The sequence below is a fragment of the Terrapene carolina genome, unplaced genomic scaffold (genome assembly GCF_002925995.2).
Source record: "Terrapene carolina triunguis isolate 2854851 unplaced genomic scaffold, T_m_triunguis-2.0 Scaffold951, whole genome shotgun sequence".
NCBI lineage: Eukaryota > Metazoa > Chordata > Testudines > Emydidae > Terrapene > Terrapene triunguis.
In genome coordinates, this window is record NW_020665302.1 from 1874436 (window position 1) to 1891264 (window position 16829).

At 52.1% G+C, this 16829-nt stretch overlaps 1 protein-coding gene across 1 annotated transcript in view; it reads right to left on the reverse strand.

Moving 5' to 3' along the window:
• Positions 1 to 6713: 6713 nt before the first annotated feature.
• MORC2 (MORC family CW-type zinc finger 2) overlaps positions 6714 to 16829 on the reverse strand; it is a 100524-nt gene continuing 90408 nt past the window's right edge. The window contains exons 22-26 of the mRNA XM_026661180.2: positions 15528 to 15669; positions 15034 to 15225; positions 14838 to 14931; positions 13729 to 13917; positions 6714 to 6782 (exon numbers count right to left, since the gene is read on the reverse strand). Of these exons, the coding sequence (XP_026516965.1) occupies positions 6714 to 6782; positions 13729 to 13917; positions 14838 to 14931; positions 15034 to 15225; positions 15528 to 15669 (686 nt within the window). The remainder of the gene's footprint in view (positions 6783 to 13728; positions 13918 to 14837; positions 14932 to 15033; positions 15226 to 15527; positions 15670 to 16829) is intronic.

Here is a 16829-nt window from a genome sequence, read left to right on the forward strand (position 1 = left end):
TCACACACTGGCCCAGAGCCGAGGGGGGCTGTGATGGGGGGCAGGCGACCCCAGCAGGTTGGGTAGGTGGGCAGGGAGATGGTCTCTGGACTAGGCAGGTGACTGCCCAGCATGGAGCGGGGTTCTCTGCTCTCAGCTAGAGCCTCAGAGAGGGGCTCACTCCTCTTCCCCCAGGGCCGCCCCCCAGCCAGGGCGCGAGAGCCGAGAGAGGATGCCGGCAGCTCGCAGCAGCACGACAAGGGCCCAGTGTGTGTGGCTTGGCAGCGCCTGGTCTGCTGCACCTTGGGCTGTGTGCTGGGCCTGGCTTGCTCCCTTCCTAGGAGGGGGTGGGGGGGCACCAGCTGACCCTTTTCATTGCAGGGGAAGCGGGTGCTTCCAGGCAGCTGCAGCAGGGAGCTGTTGGCTGGCAGGAAGAGGAAGAGGCTCTGCTTATCTCCCCAAACAAACCCAGCGGAGCCAACAAAGGCAGGGTCAGCACCAGGCTGCCCTGGCAGGGGCTGGGGATGTCTCTCCCTCCGCAGGAGGTTTCCCCGGTGATGGGGCAGCACGTGGGAGCCAACACCTCCACCCACGCAGCTGACAGTGGGACAATGGGGCTCTTCATTGGCCTGCTCCCTGGCTGCTCCTTCAGAGGGGGCTTCTCTGCTCCGCTTAGCCCTGATCCTAGCAGCTGAACTGCACCTCGTCCCCCTCCCTCCCCGGCAGCAGCAGCCACAAACCAGGGCACAGAGGAGGCCGAATGGGGACAGTGACGGTGCCAAGGTTAGGACAGTTTCCAAAGACACTGGCTGGTTCAGGGGGAGGGGGAAGGGAGAGACTTTGGGCTGGACTCTCCAGCCTCCTGTACCTTGTCCCGTCATTCCCCTAGTACAGAGCCTGATGGGGAACTAGGGCCTTTAACCTCTAGGGCACCGGGTCAAACATCGCGCAGGTCAGCAATAGCCACCCGTGGTCACCAGCTGCTGGCGGCTCAGTGGCCTGTGTCACTGTGCAATGAGTTTACCTGGTCTCAGCGCAGCGCCCAGCAGGGCGGTGTTTGCTGTACGCAAGCCCCAGCTGTCACCATTTAGCTCCACTGCAAGAACTGAATGGGCCGTGGAGACTGCACTGCCCCTCGGCCCCAGACTACTTGTGATGGTGGGGGGCAGGGCTCAGCAGCTCTGGGGCTCAGTCCTGGTTTATGATTTATGATCCTAAAAGCTCATGCTTCAAGTCATCTACAGGGGTCAGGAAGGGATTCCCACCCCAGTGTATTCTTCTGCTGTATCAGGGATGGTGGGTGGGCCAGGGCTCTGAGATGGTATGAGCATTCTCTCTCTCGGGTGTCTGGTTCGTGCTCCCATGCTCAGGGTCTAACTGATCACCATATGTGGGGTCAGGCAGGAATTTTCCCCCAGGTCAGATTTTTTTCCTTCCCCCTGCAGCGTGTGGGTCACTTGCCAGGATTATCTGGGTATCTCACTTAATCATTTCCCTGCCAGTGTGGGGGCCTTGGGCACTAGTGCACCTCGGACCCCTCTAGTCTCAGCCTGTGGCACCTACCAAGTCTCCTGTGGGCTGTAATACCTTGGTCTCGATTCGGATGCTGGGGTAGCGTGCGGGTGCTGGCTGAGGCTGGTGGCCTCCGCTATACAGGTCAGATTGGATGGTCCATTTCTCTCTTCCGCTCTTACCCTCTCTGACTCTTGAGGGAGGGTGGGGAAAACTCACAGCACTGCTGCTTCCCGGGGTGGCTCAGCGTCCAGTCACCAGGGCTGCTAGGCTGAAATGTCCTCAGCACTATATTTACTTGAAAACTACCACACCCAGGCAGAGGCACTGGATCCTCACCCACCCGCCAGTCCCTTCCTCCCTCCCTTCTGCTGCACCCTCTAGACCAGCCAACCACGGCTTGCCTATATGCTCAGGGTTTAACTGATGGCCATATTTGGGGTCAGGAATCTTCTCCTGGCTCAGACTGGCAGAGACACTGGGTTTTTTGGCCTTCCTCTGCAGCGTGGGGCCCAGGTCACTTGCAGTGTAAATGGCAGAGTCTCTGTCACATGAACTCTTTAAATCAGGATTTGAGGCCTTTAGTAACTCAGGCAGAGCTCAGGGGTCTATACCAGGCAGGGCCAGCTTTAGGCCGATTCCCCTTAATGGGGTCCCGCGAGAACGGTTCCAGGGAGGCGCGGCGTGGCCCAGTCCAGCCCTAGCTGAGCGCGCGGCTCCCTCCGGCCTGGCCCCGTCTGAACGCCCACAGCCCCAGCCCGGTCCCGGCTGAGCAGCTCCAGCCTGGCTCGGGCTCCGTGGCGCCAGTCTCGGCCCCGGCCGAGCGGCTCCGGCCCGGCCCTGGCCTGGCCCGAGCGGACCCGGCCCGGACCCTGACCTGGCTGAGTGGCTCCAGACAGGACCCGGCCCGAGTGGACCCGGACCCGGCCGAGCGGCTCCAGGCAGCACGGTAAGGGGGTGTTGGAAGAAGGCAGGGGAGTTCGGGGGGTTGTGGGCGGGGTGGATAGGGGTCAGGGTGGTCAGAGGGCAGGGAACAGGGGGATTGAATGGGGGCAAGGGTCCCAGGGGGGCAATCAGGAAGGAGCAGGGGTTGGATGGGACGGTGGGGGCAGTCAGGGGCAGGGGTTCCAGGGGCAGTCGGGGAGAGAAGGGGTGGTTGGATGGGGTAGGGGTCCCAGGGGGCCATCAGGAATGAGAGGAGGGGTTAGATGGGGCGGCAGGGGGCAGTCAGGGGACAGGTGGGGCAGGGGTCCCGGGGGGAGGGGGCGTCAAGAACTTTAGGTAGGGTTAGCATGCATCCGCATACATTACGCAATGTATGTAATAGATAATTTTGTTATTATTTATATAGTTATGGAAAGTAAATAATACATGGAAGAAACGAAAGGTGGTTTTTTACGTTTTTTTTTTTTTTTTTTTAAGTCATCCCTGTCGGGGCCCCGCCAAAAATGTTTGAATTGGGCCCCGCACTTCCTAAAGCCGACCCTGATTCCAGGAGTGGGTGGGGAAGGTTCTGTGGCCTGCCAGGTGCAGGGGGTCAGACGATGATCGTCATGGTCCCCTTCTGGCCTTAAAATCGGAGTCTGTGTGAAAACGGCTGGTGCAGAAGCGCTCTGGGTAAAAGCTCAGTCCTCCACCTTCAGTAAATTCCTGGTCAGGGGGTCGAGTAATGCTACTTCTTGCCTTGGGCGCCACCTGCTGGCCGCTTTCTCACAACAGCTGCTTGGTGTTTTGGGTACAGTAGAAGCTCAGTTACGAACGCCAGCGGGAATGGAGGTTGTTTGTAACTCTGAACAAAATACGCTTTCAAAAGTTTACAACTGAACAATGACTGAATACAGCTTTGAAACTTTACTATGCAGAAGAAAAATCTGCTTTTAATCATCTTAATTTAAATGAAACAAGCACAGACAGTTTCCTCACCTTGTCAAATCCTATTTATAAGTTTCCCTTTATTTTGTAGTAGTTTACACCTAACACATTACTGCGCTGTAGTTGCTTTCTTTGGTGCTGCTGCTGCCTGATTGTGTACTTCCGGTTCCAAATGAGGTGTCTGGTGGACCAATCAGTTGGTAACTCTGAGGTTCTACTGTAATGTTAGGTCCTCGGTAAGCCCGGTGGCTCAGTGCATTGCGGGTATGTCCAGGAGCTGAGGGGAGTGTGTGTGAGGGAGGGGGCAAACCTGACAGCTGTCAGTCAGATTGCTCCATGCACCACGAGAAGGCGCTGGGACACGAGGCTGAAGGCGGTATAAGAAGCTGTACAGGAGGGAGGCTGGAGGTTATAGTGCAGGGAGCTGAGATGCCCAGGGGAGCTCTCCCAGCCAGGCATAGTGCAGAAAGTCCAGGGTGAGTACTTGTCTAGAGCACCCCCACGGTTAGTGGAGACCCCACACTAGTGACTACTCTCTAGGAGCCGCCAGGGTTTTGAAGGCTCCCCTATCTTTGCCACTAGCAGCACTAGTCCCCCTACTCCAGCATGCAGCATTCACTCAGCTTTGACCTCTGAGCTAGTTTTTAACCTACCCAAAGGGCAGAGGATCCAGGCCACCAACTGTGAAAGCAATGGCTATGGTCCCAGGAGACCAAAGCAGCACACAGATGCTTCTTCCTTTCACCATGGGTCATCGGTTTACATGAGTTTAACTCTTTATGACTCTTCAGAAACGAATTGGTGAGGGCTCAGGTTTTAGTGGGGTTTGAGTAGCCGACCCTATGGAGGGATCTCTTGTTCCCTTTCTGGTTTGGCAGAACCTCCTCTACGCCAGGGGAAAACATTTTTCCTAGTATTTGCTTGGACATTTCTAACAGCTGGGGGGGGTCAGAGGGCTCTGCATCTCTTGGATATTGCTCTGTGCATTCCTCAGCAATCCAGGCTGTGTTTGGTTGTGTCCCCAAATCCTCCCTCCACCAAACAAAAGCTTTAATTTTCCCTAATGCAAGGGATCCCTCAGCTTCACAGAGCCACAGCGTTAGCCTCATATTATTTACAGGCCTTGTTAATATCTGCTGGTTTTGAGTACTTTCCCTGGGGAGGTTTCTGGTGCTGACATCCTTTTAGCATTGTCCAGCTGTTGGAACTGTTGGATGAGGGGCCCGTAGGCTTTATTACTGGAATCGCAGTGGAGAGTCTGATCAGGGCAGTACATCCTGCTCCTGTTTGCTACAGGACATAAGGCCATTAGAACAGTAGTTTGCTCAGCAGGAAGTAGCTGGTAATAATAATATATGGAGATATGCCTATCTCCTAGAACTGGAAGGGACCCTGAAAGGTCAGAGTCCAGCCCCCTGCCTTCACTAGCAGGACCAAATACTGATTTTTTTGCCCCAGATCCCTAAGTGGCGCCCTCAAGGATTGAACTCGCAACCCTGGGTTTAGCAGGCCAATGCTCAAACCACGGAGCTATCCCTCTCCCCTAGTTAGGAAAATTATGGCCCTCCAATGATTTGTATTGCAGCAGTGCCTACTGAGGCCAAACACTTGAGGTTTCTGGAGTAGGGTGAGGGTGCAGGAGAGGGAGGCTGAATATGTTGGGAGTTGACACACTTCTCAGTGATCTGAGAGTTATAACACAAGCTCCCTCCTTGAGTTTTTGCTTGTAGGAAGAGGTCACCTTGAGCACGCCGCTCCTGCTAGAATGCCAGTGCCTATGCCAAGAGCTTTTCTGTTAACACTATTTGCATTTCCTAGAGCAGTTTTGGCACAGAGCGAAGAGGAGTGATGAGGCTTAGTGAGCACTGATGGCTATTGCATCAACACACTACCAGCATGCCTGGGGTGCCCCCTCTGTGACAGACCCTGGCCCCCACCACAGGGGTTCTCAACCTTTTCCTTTCTAAGGCCCCTGGGAACATGCTCTAAAAACTGCAGGGGCCACCTGGGCCCGATGAAGCTAAGATGCTCAGGCTTCATCTTCAGCCCCGGTGGGCAGGGCTTCAGCCCTATGAGGTGGGGCTATAGCTTTGTGTCCCAGGCTTCAGCGCGGCTAACACTGGCCCTGCTTGGCAGACCCCCTGAAGCCTTCTTGTGGTCCCCCAGGGGGTACTAGACCTCTGGTTGAGAACCACTTTTAAATACAGCCTCCAACCCCCGCATTAGAGAGGCTAGGGCTCTTCCTTGCTGCTGAGCTGGGGCTGGGTGCAATCCAGCAACTAAAAGGGGAACGGCTCCATTTCCAGTGCTCTGTTTAAAAACAACTGGAAGAGTCCAAGTGGAGCAAAGCAAGAAAGAGCCGAGGGAGTGGCACTTAGAACACAGGGTCAGCTTTATTTTGAGCTGGTCAGGGAGTCCATCTGCCCCTTGCAACTCACATCTCACACAATGGCAGCCCGGGTGACGAATAGGGGCTGTAGAAGTGGTAAGAACCTTGCACTCCAACCCTCGCACTTCCCTGCGCTGAGAAATCACAAGATACCAGGACCCCAGCAGGCTCAGTCTCCTCACTGTGAGCCTCTTCCCCGCCCCCCACATTAAAGCATCAGTGGGTCTAAGCTTCCTGGGCCTGTTAACAGAGCCCCATTGCCCATGTTTGATGCTATGGCTGTATAATGAGGGCTCTGAAAACCTCTCATCCATGCTCAGCTACAGAGTCCTTAAGGTTCAAACCCCACCCCATGAATGGAGAATGTGTGCGCCGATCCCTTTGTGTAGTTAGAAGCCCTGGCTCGGAGCCTCCTTTGGCCCAGTTACCATAGTCCTGAGGTCCAAGTCTCATCCAGCTTCTGCTCAGTGCCTCGAGGCCTCAGAATAGACGTTTCCATTAAGTTGTTGCTAGATTTTTCCCTTCTTTATCTGAAGAGGCATCAGCTACAAGGTGCTGGATAGGATGTTCTGGTGCCAAGAACTGGGCATAGATCTCCAGCATACCCCAAAAGGAAAAAGGTTCTTGCATTTTTACTGTACTTAAAAAAAAAAAAAAAAAAACCAACAACACAGCTGACCTCCCGTCATACCAGGCACAGTTCCTGTTTCTTTTAAAAAATAAATATTTATAAACAAAGGGAAGAGATTTGAGGAACTACAATGTTAAAAACTGTCCTGCCAACAGCACCCATGTCTTTTGCATGTAAAATCACAAGAACAGGTTGTACACCGACACATCAATATAATACACAGTCGAACGGCCCTCCCCTTTCATGCGCTGCTCGGGTCCCCTCCACTGCAGGACTCCACATCTCCGAGATCACAGGGACCAACTCCTCCATGCTGCTTGCCAGTGCTGCTCAGTCTCCCTTGGTGATCAGGTCCTCAATATATGCATCCAGCTCATCATCAGTATTAATATCGATGTCCTGAAACCAAAGGCGCAAGAGGAGGTTACTTACCTGTAACGGGAGGTTCTTCGAGATGTATGGTCTCTTATCTGTAGTCCACTGAGGGTTTACACATGCGCCATGTGTCCAGAGCCAAGAATTTGAAAGTATTAGTGTTCGCTGGTATGCACATCTGCCCTTGCTTCGCCTCATGGTTTGTCCAAGGCAATAAAAGGCAGGGCGGACTGACCACAGCCTCAGTTCCTTCACCACCACAAACTGAACAGATTCGCAGCAGAGGGAAAGGAGGGTGGGAAGTGGAATACAGATAGGGAGCACACATCTCGAAGAACCTCCAGTTGCAGGTAAGTAATCTCCTCCCCTTCTTCGAGCGATGGTCCCTACTGTATTCCACTGAGGGTGATTAACAAGCAGTACCTAATTTGGAGGAGGGTGCAAGGAAGAGGATGGAATGGTGGACTGGAAGAAGCTGTGCCGAACAAGGCATCCCTCCCAGAGTTTTGCACCAAAGTGTAATGAGCAAGGAAGGTTCGTACTGAACTCCACATGGCTGCCCTGCATATGTCTGAAAGCGGTACATTGTGAAGGGTGACCATAGTAGATGCTTGAGCTCTTGTGGAATGGGCTCTCCCCCCAAGGAGTGGAGGCTGTCCCAATAACCAACAGCAGAGCATAATGCACCCCGAAATCCACTTAGACATCCTCTGTGTGGAGATTGCCTGCCCCTTAATCCTTTCAGTGACAGCAATAAACAGTCTAGGGGACTTCCTCAATGGACTCGTCCTCTGCAGGTAGAAGGCCAAGGCCCTGAGGAGGTTGAGGGAGTGAAGGCGCCGCTCCGCTGCTGAGGCATAAGGCTTCGGCAAGAAAGCAGATAAGTGTATGGGTTGGTTGAGATGAAAGCAAGAAACAATCTTTGCAGAAACTTGGGATGCTGGCACAGGGCAACTGTGTCACTATGGAACACAGTGAAAGGGGGGTCCGCCATCATTGCCCCAGTTCACTGATCCGTCTCACGGGAAGTAATAGCCCCAGGAAGGCACGGAAAGGAGGGACAGGGGACATGAAGCCAGTGGCTCAAAGGGCAATTTCATTAAATGTCAACAGAACAAGGTAGAGGTCCCATTGGGGAGCAATAAGTTGAATGGGTGGGGAAGGTTCTGAGGAGACCCTTTCAAAACCTGGTAGTCAACAGATGCGTAAATAGGGAGTGCTCTTCCACGGGGGAAGTGGGGGGGAGGGGGGGGGATGGAAGGCACTAAGAAGAGGAGGTAGTCCAAAAGACAGGGAAGTCCTCAGGGACAAGGCCCCTCTGTTGGGCCCAGGTGGTGTAGCGCTTCCACTTGGCCCACTAGGAATACCTACCTTGTGGACTCTTTCCTACTGCTTGAGAGGATGTCTTAGAATTATAGGACTGAAAGGGCCTCGAGAGATCATCTAGTCCAGTGCCCAGCACTCACAGCAGGACTAAGTATTATCTAGACCATCCCTGACAGGTGTTTGTCTAACCTGCTCTTAAAAATTTCCAATGATGTATTGCCAACCAACATTCCCATTCTAGCAAAGATGCCCAGCCAAAAACCAAGCTCTGAGGTGAAGTATCTGTGGATCAGGATGCCTGATCCTGCTGCCGTGTTGCGTGAGCAGCTCCAGGAAAGTTGGCAGAGGAAGCAGGGGAGAAGCTGACAGGAGAAGAAGGTGGGGAAACCAGAACAGGGCCTGGCCAGAAAGGGGTGATCAGAATAATTGTGGTCTTCTCCCTTCTGAACTTGTGGGGGACTTGTGGCAGCAGTAGTAGAGGGGGAAAGGTGTAATTGATCCGGTCTGACCAGTGGAGGACAAGGGCATCGCCTTGGGAATGGGTTCAGAGCCCCCCCGGAACAGTACCTCCTGCACTTGCTGTTAGTGTGGGAGGCAAGGAGGTCCCTGGTTGGAGTCCCCCATAGGCTGAAAATGTCGTTAACTACAGTGTTGTGAAGCTCCCAATCGTGATCGACTACGTATTTGCTGCGGAGAGAGTCCACAGTCATGTTCTGAGTCCCCAGAAGATAGGCTGCTGACAACAGGATCTTATGGGCAATGCACCAATCCCATAGATGAACCGCTTCCACACAGACTGTAATTGACCTCATGCCCCCTCGTTAGATGATGTAATAAATGGTGGTGGTGTAGTCAGACACGATGAGAACATGATGAGAGTGAATGGATGGAAGAAATGCGAGACTCTCTCCATACCACCTGAAGCTCCAGGATATTGATGTGCATTCTAGATTCCCGAGGGGTTCAAGACCTTTGCATCATGTGCTCGCCCATGTGGGCACCCCATCTGGCGAGTGATGTGTTCGTGATGATCATTGTGTCCAGGAAGGATGGGAGGAAAGGCATCCCGGTGCAGTCCTGGCTCAGGTCCATCCACCACTGGAGGGAGGAAAGCACCTCGGGGGGGGGGGGGGGGGGGGGGCTGACAGCAGAAAGTCCATAGTATGTCGCGTGGGTGAATAGACCTTCTGGAGCCACAGCTAAAGATGGCCAAGTCGAAGGTGAGTGAAGGTGATGACATATGTGCAAGCTGCTATGTGGCCAAGGAGGGATAGGCAATTCCTGTCCGGAACAGAAGGACCGTTGACTACTCAGGTGACGAGTTCCTGCACGGTCTGGGACCTGTCCCTTGGTAAGTAGGCTCATGTTGAGACCATGCTGATGGAGGCCCCTATGAAATCCAGGGACTGTGTAGGAACCAGAGTTGATTTTTCGACATTTACTGTTGTAGTTATGTTCCTGAAGTGGGGATAGGGTCAAACCCTCTCTTGCTGAACGGGAAGATTCTGAAGGTGGATATTGAGGCCAGGACCCCCAGTGCGGCCAACAGGATGGATCCAGCAGATGCTGCAGAGGGCCCCATGGAGTGGGTTACTAGTGGCTTCTCTGCTGGGGGAGAGGAGGGTACTGCTACGAAGCTCGAAGCCCCTTTGGGTAACTTGTAGTGGCAGTAGCGGATGGGTGGCCCTTGTGCTCCATCCAAATCCTCTGATGAAGAAAACTAGGATTTCGGTTCCAAAGGTGGTATTGTTGGAACCCTATAAACCAGTGGTTCCCACCCAGGGTCCGGGGCCCCCTGGAGGGCCGCAAGCTGGTTTGGGGGGGTCCGCCAAGCATGGCTGGCGTTAGACTTGCTAGGGCCCAGAGCAGAAAGCTGAAGCCCCACCATGGAGGACTGCAGCCCGGGGCCCTGAGCTCCAGCACCCGGGGCTGAAGCTGACACCTGAGCAACTTAGTTTTGCGGTGGCCTGGACAATTACCACCGGGCAATTACCCTGCTTCCTACCTCTTAATGCCAGCCACAGATTTTATATGGAGAAAAACAACTGTTGTGGTACAAGTGGCCCGTGGAGATTTTGTAGCATGTTGTGGGGGCATCAGAAAGAAAAAGGTTGAGAACCCCTGCTATAAACCATAGGGGAAAGGATAGAAGCACAATTCGACTGAGTTAAGTCTGGGTTGGAGATTGTACCTCCCTACGCACAGACTGTAGAGGAAGGCTTAGGGACCTCGCTTCCCCTATAGCAAACCGTTCATGAGGCCCAGGCGCCATCTCCAACCTCTCCAGAGTCAGTGGCATGTGCTCTGTAGCTGGAAGCGGAGCTGGAGCGGAGGACTGTTTCAAAGCCGCCAGTTCCCTTGACTTAGGGCAGGCTGACTTGGAAGGTGTGTGCATCTCGATGCTCGGTACTGGCCGATCCACTGGCCTGTGTGATTTCTTGTCATGCTTGTGAGCCTGGGAACGCACTGCTTCTCCATGGCTGGAACTCGTGGAGGGTGCATCCTCCTCCTTGGGCCTGGAGGAAGACTTACTGCTGTGCATATGGCATATTCATAGATTCTAGGACTGGAAGGGACCTCGAGAGGTCATCGAGTCCGGTCCCCTGCCCGCATGGCAGGACCAAATACTGTCTAGACCATCCCTGATAGACATTTATCTAACCTACTCTTAAATATCTCCAGAGATGGAGATTCCACAACCTCCCTAGGCAATTTATTCCAGTGTTTAACCACCCTGACAGTTAGGAACTTTTTCCTAATGTCCAACCTAGACCTCCCTTGCTGCAGTTTAAGCCCATTGCTTCTTGTTCTATCCTTAAGAGGCTAAGGTGAACAAGTTTTCTCCCTCCTCCTTATGACACCCTTTTAGATACCTGAAAACTGCTATCACGTCCCCTCTCAGTCTTCTCTTTTCCAAACTAAACAAACCCAATGCTTTCAGCCTTCCTTCATAGGTCATGTTCTCAAGACCTTTAATTATTCTTGTTGCTCTTCTCTGGACCCTTTCCAATTTCTCTACATCTTTCTTGAAATGCGGTGCCCAGAACTGGACACAATACTCCAGCTGAGGCCTAACCAGAGCAGAGTAGAGCGGAAGAATGACTTCTCGTGTCTTGCTCACAACACATCTGTTAATACATCTCAGAATCATGTTTGCTTTTTTTGCAACAGCATCACACCGTTAACTCTTATTTAGCTTGTGGTCCACTATAACCCCCAGATCCCTTTCTGCCGTACTCCTTCCTAGACAGTCTCTTCCCATTCTGTATGTGTGAAACTGATTGTTCCTTCCTAAGTGGAGCACTTTGCATTTGTCTTTGTTAAACTTCATCCTGTTTACCTCAGACCATTTCTCCAATTTGTCCAGATCATTTTGAATTATGACCCTGTCCTCCAAAGCAGTTGCAATCCCTCCCAGTTTGGTATCATCCGCAAACTTAATAAGCGTACTTTCTATGCCAATATCTAAGTCATTAATGAAGATATTGAACAGAGCCAGTCCCAAAACAGACCCCTGCGGAACCCCACTCGTTATGCTTTTCCAGCAGGATTGGGAACCATTAATAACAACTCTCTGAGTACGGTTATCCAGCCAGTTATGCACCCACCTTATAGTAGCTCCATCTAAATTGTATTTGCCTAGTTTATTGATAAGAATATCATGCGAGACCGTATCAAATGCCTTACTAAAGTCTAGGTATACCACATCCACAGCTTCTCCCTTATCCACAAGACTCGTTATCCTATCAAAGAAAGCTATCAGATTGGTTTGACATGATTTGTTCTTTACAAATCCATGCTGGCTGTTCCCTATCACCTTACCACCTTCCAAGTGTTTGCAGATGATTTCCTTAATTACTTGCTCCATTATCTTCCCTGGCACAGAAGTTAAACTAACTGGTCTGTAGTTTCCTGGGTTGTTTTTATTTCCCTTTTTATAGATGGGCACTATATTTGCCCTTTTCCAGTCTTCTGGAATCTCTCCCGCCTCCCATGATTTTCCAAAGATAATAGCTAGAGGCTCAGATACCTCCTCTATTAGCTTCTTGAGTATTCTAGGATGCATTTCATCAGGCCCTGGTGACTTGCAGGCATCTAACTTTTGCTTCCTTGCCTCTAGAGTAGACCCCAGCATGGGGTCCGTAGTACTGGTACCAGCAGAACTGGACTCGATCTCCGTGGTCAGAGACACGTTCTTGGGTTTCTCAGGCTGATGTACAGTGGGGGTGCCCTGGCCTGGATCTCACTGCAGCTGCATGCAGACCTCCATGAGGTGCTTCTTGAGGCAGAGAGCCCGCCTTCCTGGTTACAGCTTGGGAAGGACAAGCAGATACTACACCTAGATGAAATGTGGGCTTCTCCCAAGCAGTAGAGGCAGCGTTGTTGCTCGCTGCTGACTGAGAACAAGCATGGGCAGGAGGCGCAGACCTTAAACCCTGGCATCTTCAATATAATCCAGTACAGGTATGGGTGCTGGGTTGGGGTGGAGAGACAGGTAAATGGATTTCCCAAAGTCTCTTATCGCCTAAAAACTTCTACTAGACACCAAACTACAGTAAAAACAGCAAAAATTAGGCTAAAACCAACTATGTAAAATTCTGACTTTTTTTTTTTTTTTTTAAGTAGGTATGACTCAGACCAAGTGGCGGTGAGAAGGAACTGGAGATGTGGTCAGTTTGCCTCGCCCTTTGTCACCTCAGACAAAACCATAAGGCAAAGCAAGGGCGCATGTGTGGGCCAACTGACACCACCACTTTCAAATTCTCTAGCTCCGGATGCATGGCACATACGTAAACCCTCAGTGGAATACAATCGGGACCATCACTTGAAGAAGAAGAGATGTTACGGCAGATACATCAGGGGCAGGGGATGGGAAGCAGGGAGAGAAATGCTGTGATCTCTCTCTTCAGACGACTCTGCAGCAACCCTTGCCATAACATTCCTGTCAATCCCCCTCAAGCCCGGCCTGCAGGACTCATTGTTATTCCAGGAGTGAAGAACTTCACACGTTTACACTGCAGATGAATACTTACCGGTAGTACTGCCAGCTTTCCTAGCTGTGGCCTCATTAATAGCCAACCAGGCCCCAAACCCCATTGAAGCCCTGATGCTCCCCTCCCACCTTACAACTCTACACTCAAGTTTCCACATCAGACACCGTCCTGCTTTAGAACTGGGCAGAAATTCTCTCCAGAGCACATCACCACTTCTTAACCAGTCCCAAGGATTGCTACTGAGACATATGAAGCACTCCCTCTCCCCAGGAGCAGAGCACAGAGCTTCTTCTACACACATGGTCCCTGGTGACACAGAAAGCCAAAGTCAAGGGATGTTTCTCCTCTGCCTAGCTGTTGGTATAGTCATTGACACCTGAGGACAGTGGGGTGTAAACCAGAACTCCCCACTCAGTCACGCAAAGGGCAGCATCACGCACCCACACACAAGTTATAAGGCAGTGAAGAATCAGGCTCTGGGAATTTAACCCCACCTGCAACACAGAACACTGAGTTACTGAGGACCAAAGACAAAGCTGGAATGTAATCAAGTCGTGGACTAAGTGAAGTCCTAACTTTCCCCAGTATCTCAGCTGGTCCCAATCCAGTGGCACTCAGTAATTCTAGTCTGCACCTGGGGTCTCACCCACCTCCTGCACTTTCTGCAGAAGTGCCACAATATTAGTCCTCAGCTTCTGCAGTTTCTCCTCTGTTTCCTTAAGTTTTCTCTCTGAGCTGCGGAGGTTTTCCTCACAGGCTTTGGCCCGGGCGTCAGCACGAGTCTGATAGGAATTGCACAAGTTCTGCAGACCCATCTCGTACTGTTTGAAATATTCTTTCTGTGGGTAGACAAAAAAGTGAGTCAATACGCTGTGACAAGTGGCAAGATCAAGCAACACCAAAGCCCCACCCCCAGCAGAATTCCCCCAACAGCTGCAATCTGCCCATAGTAATGAAGGGAACTCCAGATGCCGACCTCTGATACTGCCTGGGAAACAATAGAAAGAGTCACCAGTTACACTGTTCATTTCTGGATTTTACCATAGAAAGTTAGCAGACAGATAGGCTGTCCTGTTCCTCCAAGAGCAAAGCCCAAAGCTCAGAAATGGACTCTAACATGTATCCTTCCTCACTCTGCAGCCATAGAAGTCCCACACACCCTGCTCCCACCACTCCATTGTAGTTTCCTCCCTGGTTTACTGGTAGAAGCATCCAGGCAGAGCTAATATGAAGTCGATTTGCCTAGCAAAGGACATCAGCATCTGATCACTATCCATCCCATTTGTTTTACATTATACAAACTGTGCCTTCATTTACCTGATTAAAAAAAAAAGAAGAAAGATGGATGGAAAACCCCTGAGAAAATCCAGTAATAAAACCGAAAGCTTTGTTTCACAGGCTAGTTAAGGTTACCTTGTGACAACAAAGTCCTAGCATTTCTAAACCTGGGCAGCATGACCCTCAGTGGATCAAAAGAGGCACTTGCTGGCTCACACTGCATCCGCTGACAGAGGGATGAGGAGGGGGAGAAATCAGCAGAACTCCATGATCATTCATCATTTGGCATCCCAACAGATCTTCTCTGAAGAGCGATGATTTGGTAAAATAAACGTTGCGTTCACATTTCCTCAGGAGGATGAACACTCCAGAAACATCCATTTGACCCCTCTATTCCCAAAGCAGAGAAACCCAGGATCTGAAAATTTTCCATTTGTAGACCCAGCACAAGTTTAGAGTAAAAGAGAAGCACTGAACTCACCAGAGGAAAAGCCATCAATTCTTCTGAACTCATGGAACTCAGCTCCTTCTTGGAGATGGGAAAATTTGGAGGTAAGAAGTACCGCAAACAATTCCTACCCAAGAGAAAACAAGCACCCACAGGTAGCGTTTAAAGTCTTGTTTGGAGATTGAAATGCTCAGAAATGGTAACTGCTGTGAGCACCAAATAAACCCACCGGAGTGTCTGGACTAGCAAATCCACAGTCTCCTGGTTGCTGCTGGGACCGGTGGTGTCTGGCTCAATTCGGGCACAGTCTGAGGTAGAAGGCTCAGCTGCAACCTCCTCTTCTTCCTGCTGTGTGTCTGGACTCTGATGCTCTGGAGAGGGAGGCTTCATCAACCGTACATCCTCACTGTCCTTCTCTACCCTAGGGGGGTAGCAGGGAGTCACATACAGCCTTCTCCAGACTAGCCAGACCCTGTCACTCTGACAACAGCTCCTAGATTACACCGCTTCTTCCAGAGCCACCCCCTACATACAGATGCCTGTTCCCTTCACAATCACAGAGCAGCTTTCTCCAAACATTCCCGTGTACACAACCTTCCCAACGTAAGAACGGATTATTCCTCTCTTCAGCACCTGTGAAAATATAACAGGGTCCCCCCTCTCCTCCCTGTTGAAGGGGGAGCATCTCCAGAGCTCCCGCAGCCAAAGATAATGGTTAATTACCAGCGATCTCTTGGTGTGGTGTCTGTAGGTACGTAATCGAATTTCACCTTCCAGCGTATGGCATGCTTGCCCATCTCCACAGCCGTGACACGGCCTGTGAACCATTCCTTGTTCACTCGTACCTCCACATGCAGCCCTTTGTCTGAGACAGAGAAGAGTAGGCGTTAGGGGGTTTGGACAGATGCTGAAAGCACATTTCACACAGCTTTTTCAGGAGGGAAGCTCATGTTTCCTCAGTACTCTGCTGGGAATGAACCCAAGTTTACGGAGGCGAAGCTCCCGAGCTTCCCAGGTGTGGGGCGGGAAAGACTTACAGATGGAGCAACAAGCTGCGATGTGGGCCTCGTCGAGGCAGTAAAGGCACCTCTGATGCTTGTCGCTCACAGAGAATGAGCACGGGCAGGAAACTCCGTTCTTAAACCCCAGAATGCGGGGCATAGTCCCAGGGGAAGAAAGGTCCCCGAACAGAGAGAAACTAATGCTAACTTACTTACTAATTAATTAATCAATAACTACTATATACACTAGCAACAACTATATACAACTACCTACGCAAACGGACAAGGTCACATACTCAGTCAAGCTAAAAGTGCAAAGGGACAGGGATTCCTATTCAGGCCATGTGGTGATAAGAGGGAATTGGAGAGGAACCAACCCGCACAACCTATTAGCCCCTCAGCTGTGAGCAGGGGCGGCGAGTTGTATGGGCCCATGGTGCCCGGGCTTCACCAATATTCAGGGCCCGGGGGCCTGGCTCCACCAATGTTTGGGGCTGGGACTCTCCCCCGGCCCCACCTGCCACCTCCCCGTGTCTCCTCCGAGTGTCCCCCGGCTCCCACTTGCTGCCCCTGTGCACCTCCCAGGGTCCCAGAGCGTAGGGTTACCATATTTCCACAAGCAAAAAAGAGGACACTGGGGGGGAGGGGCCCTGCTCTAGCCCCGCCCCTGCCCCGCCCCATCCACTCCCTCCCACTTCCTACCCCTGATTGCCCCCCTCAGAACCCCCAACCCCCCCCCCGCTCCTTGTCCCCTGACTGCCCCCTCCTGGGACCCCACCCCCTATCTAAGCCGCCCTGCTTCTTGTCCCCTGACTGCCCCCTCCTGAGAACCTGCCCCCTACAACCCTACCTGTCCCTTGACTGCCCCGACCCTTATCCACACCCCCACCCCATATTCACACCCCCGCCCCCAGACAGACCCCCGGGGACTCCCATGCCCTATCCAACTGCCCCCCGCCCCCTAACAGGACCCCCAGAACTCCCGACCCATCCAACCCCCTCTGCTCCCTGCCTGCCTCGACCC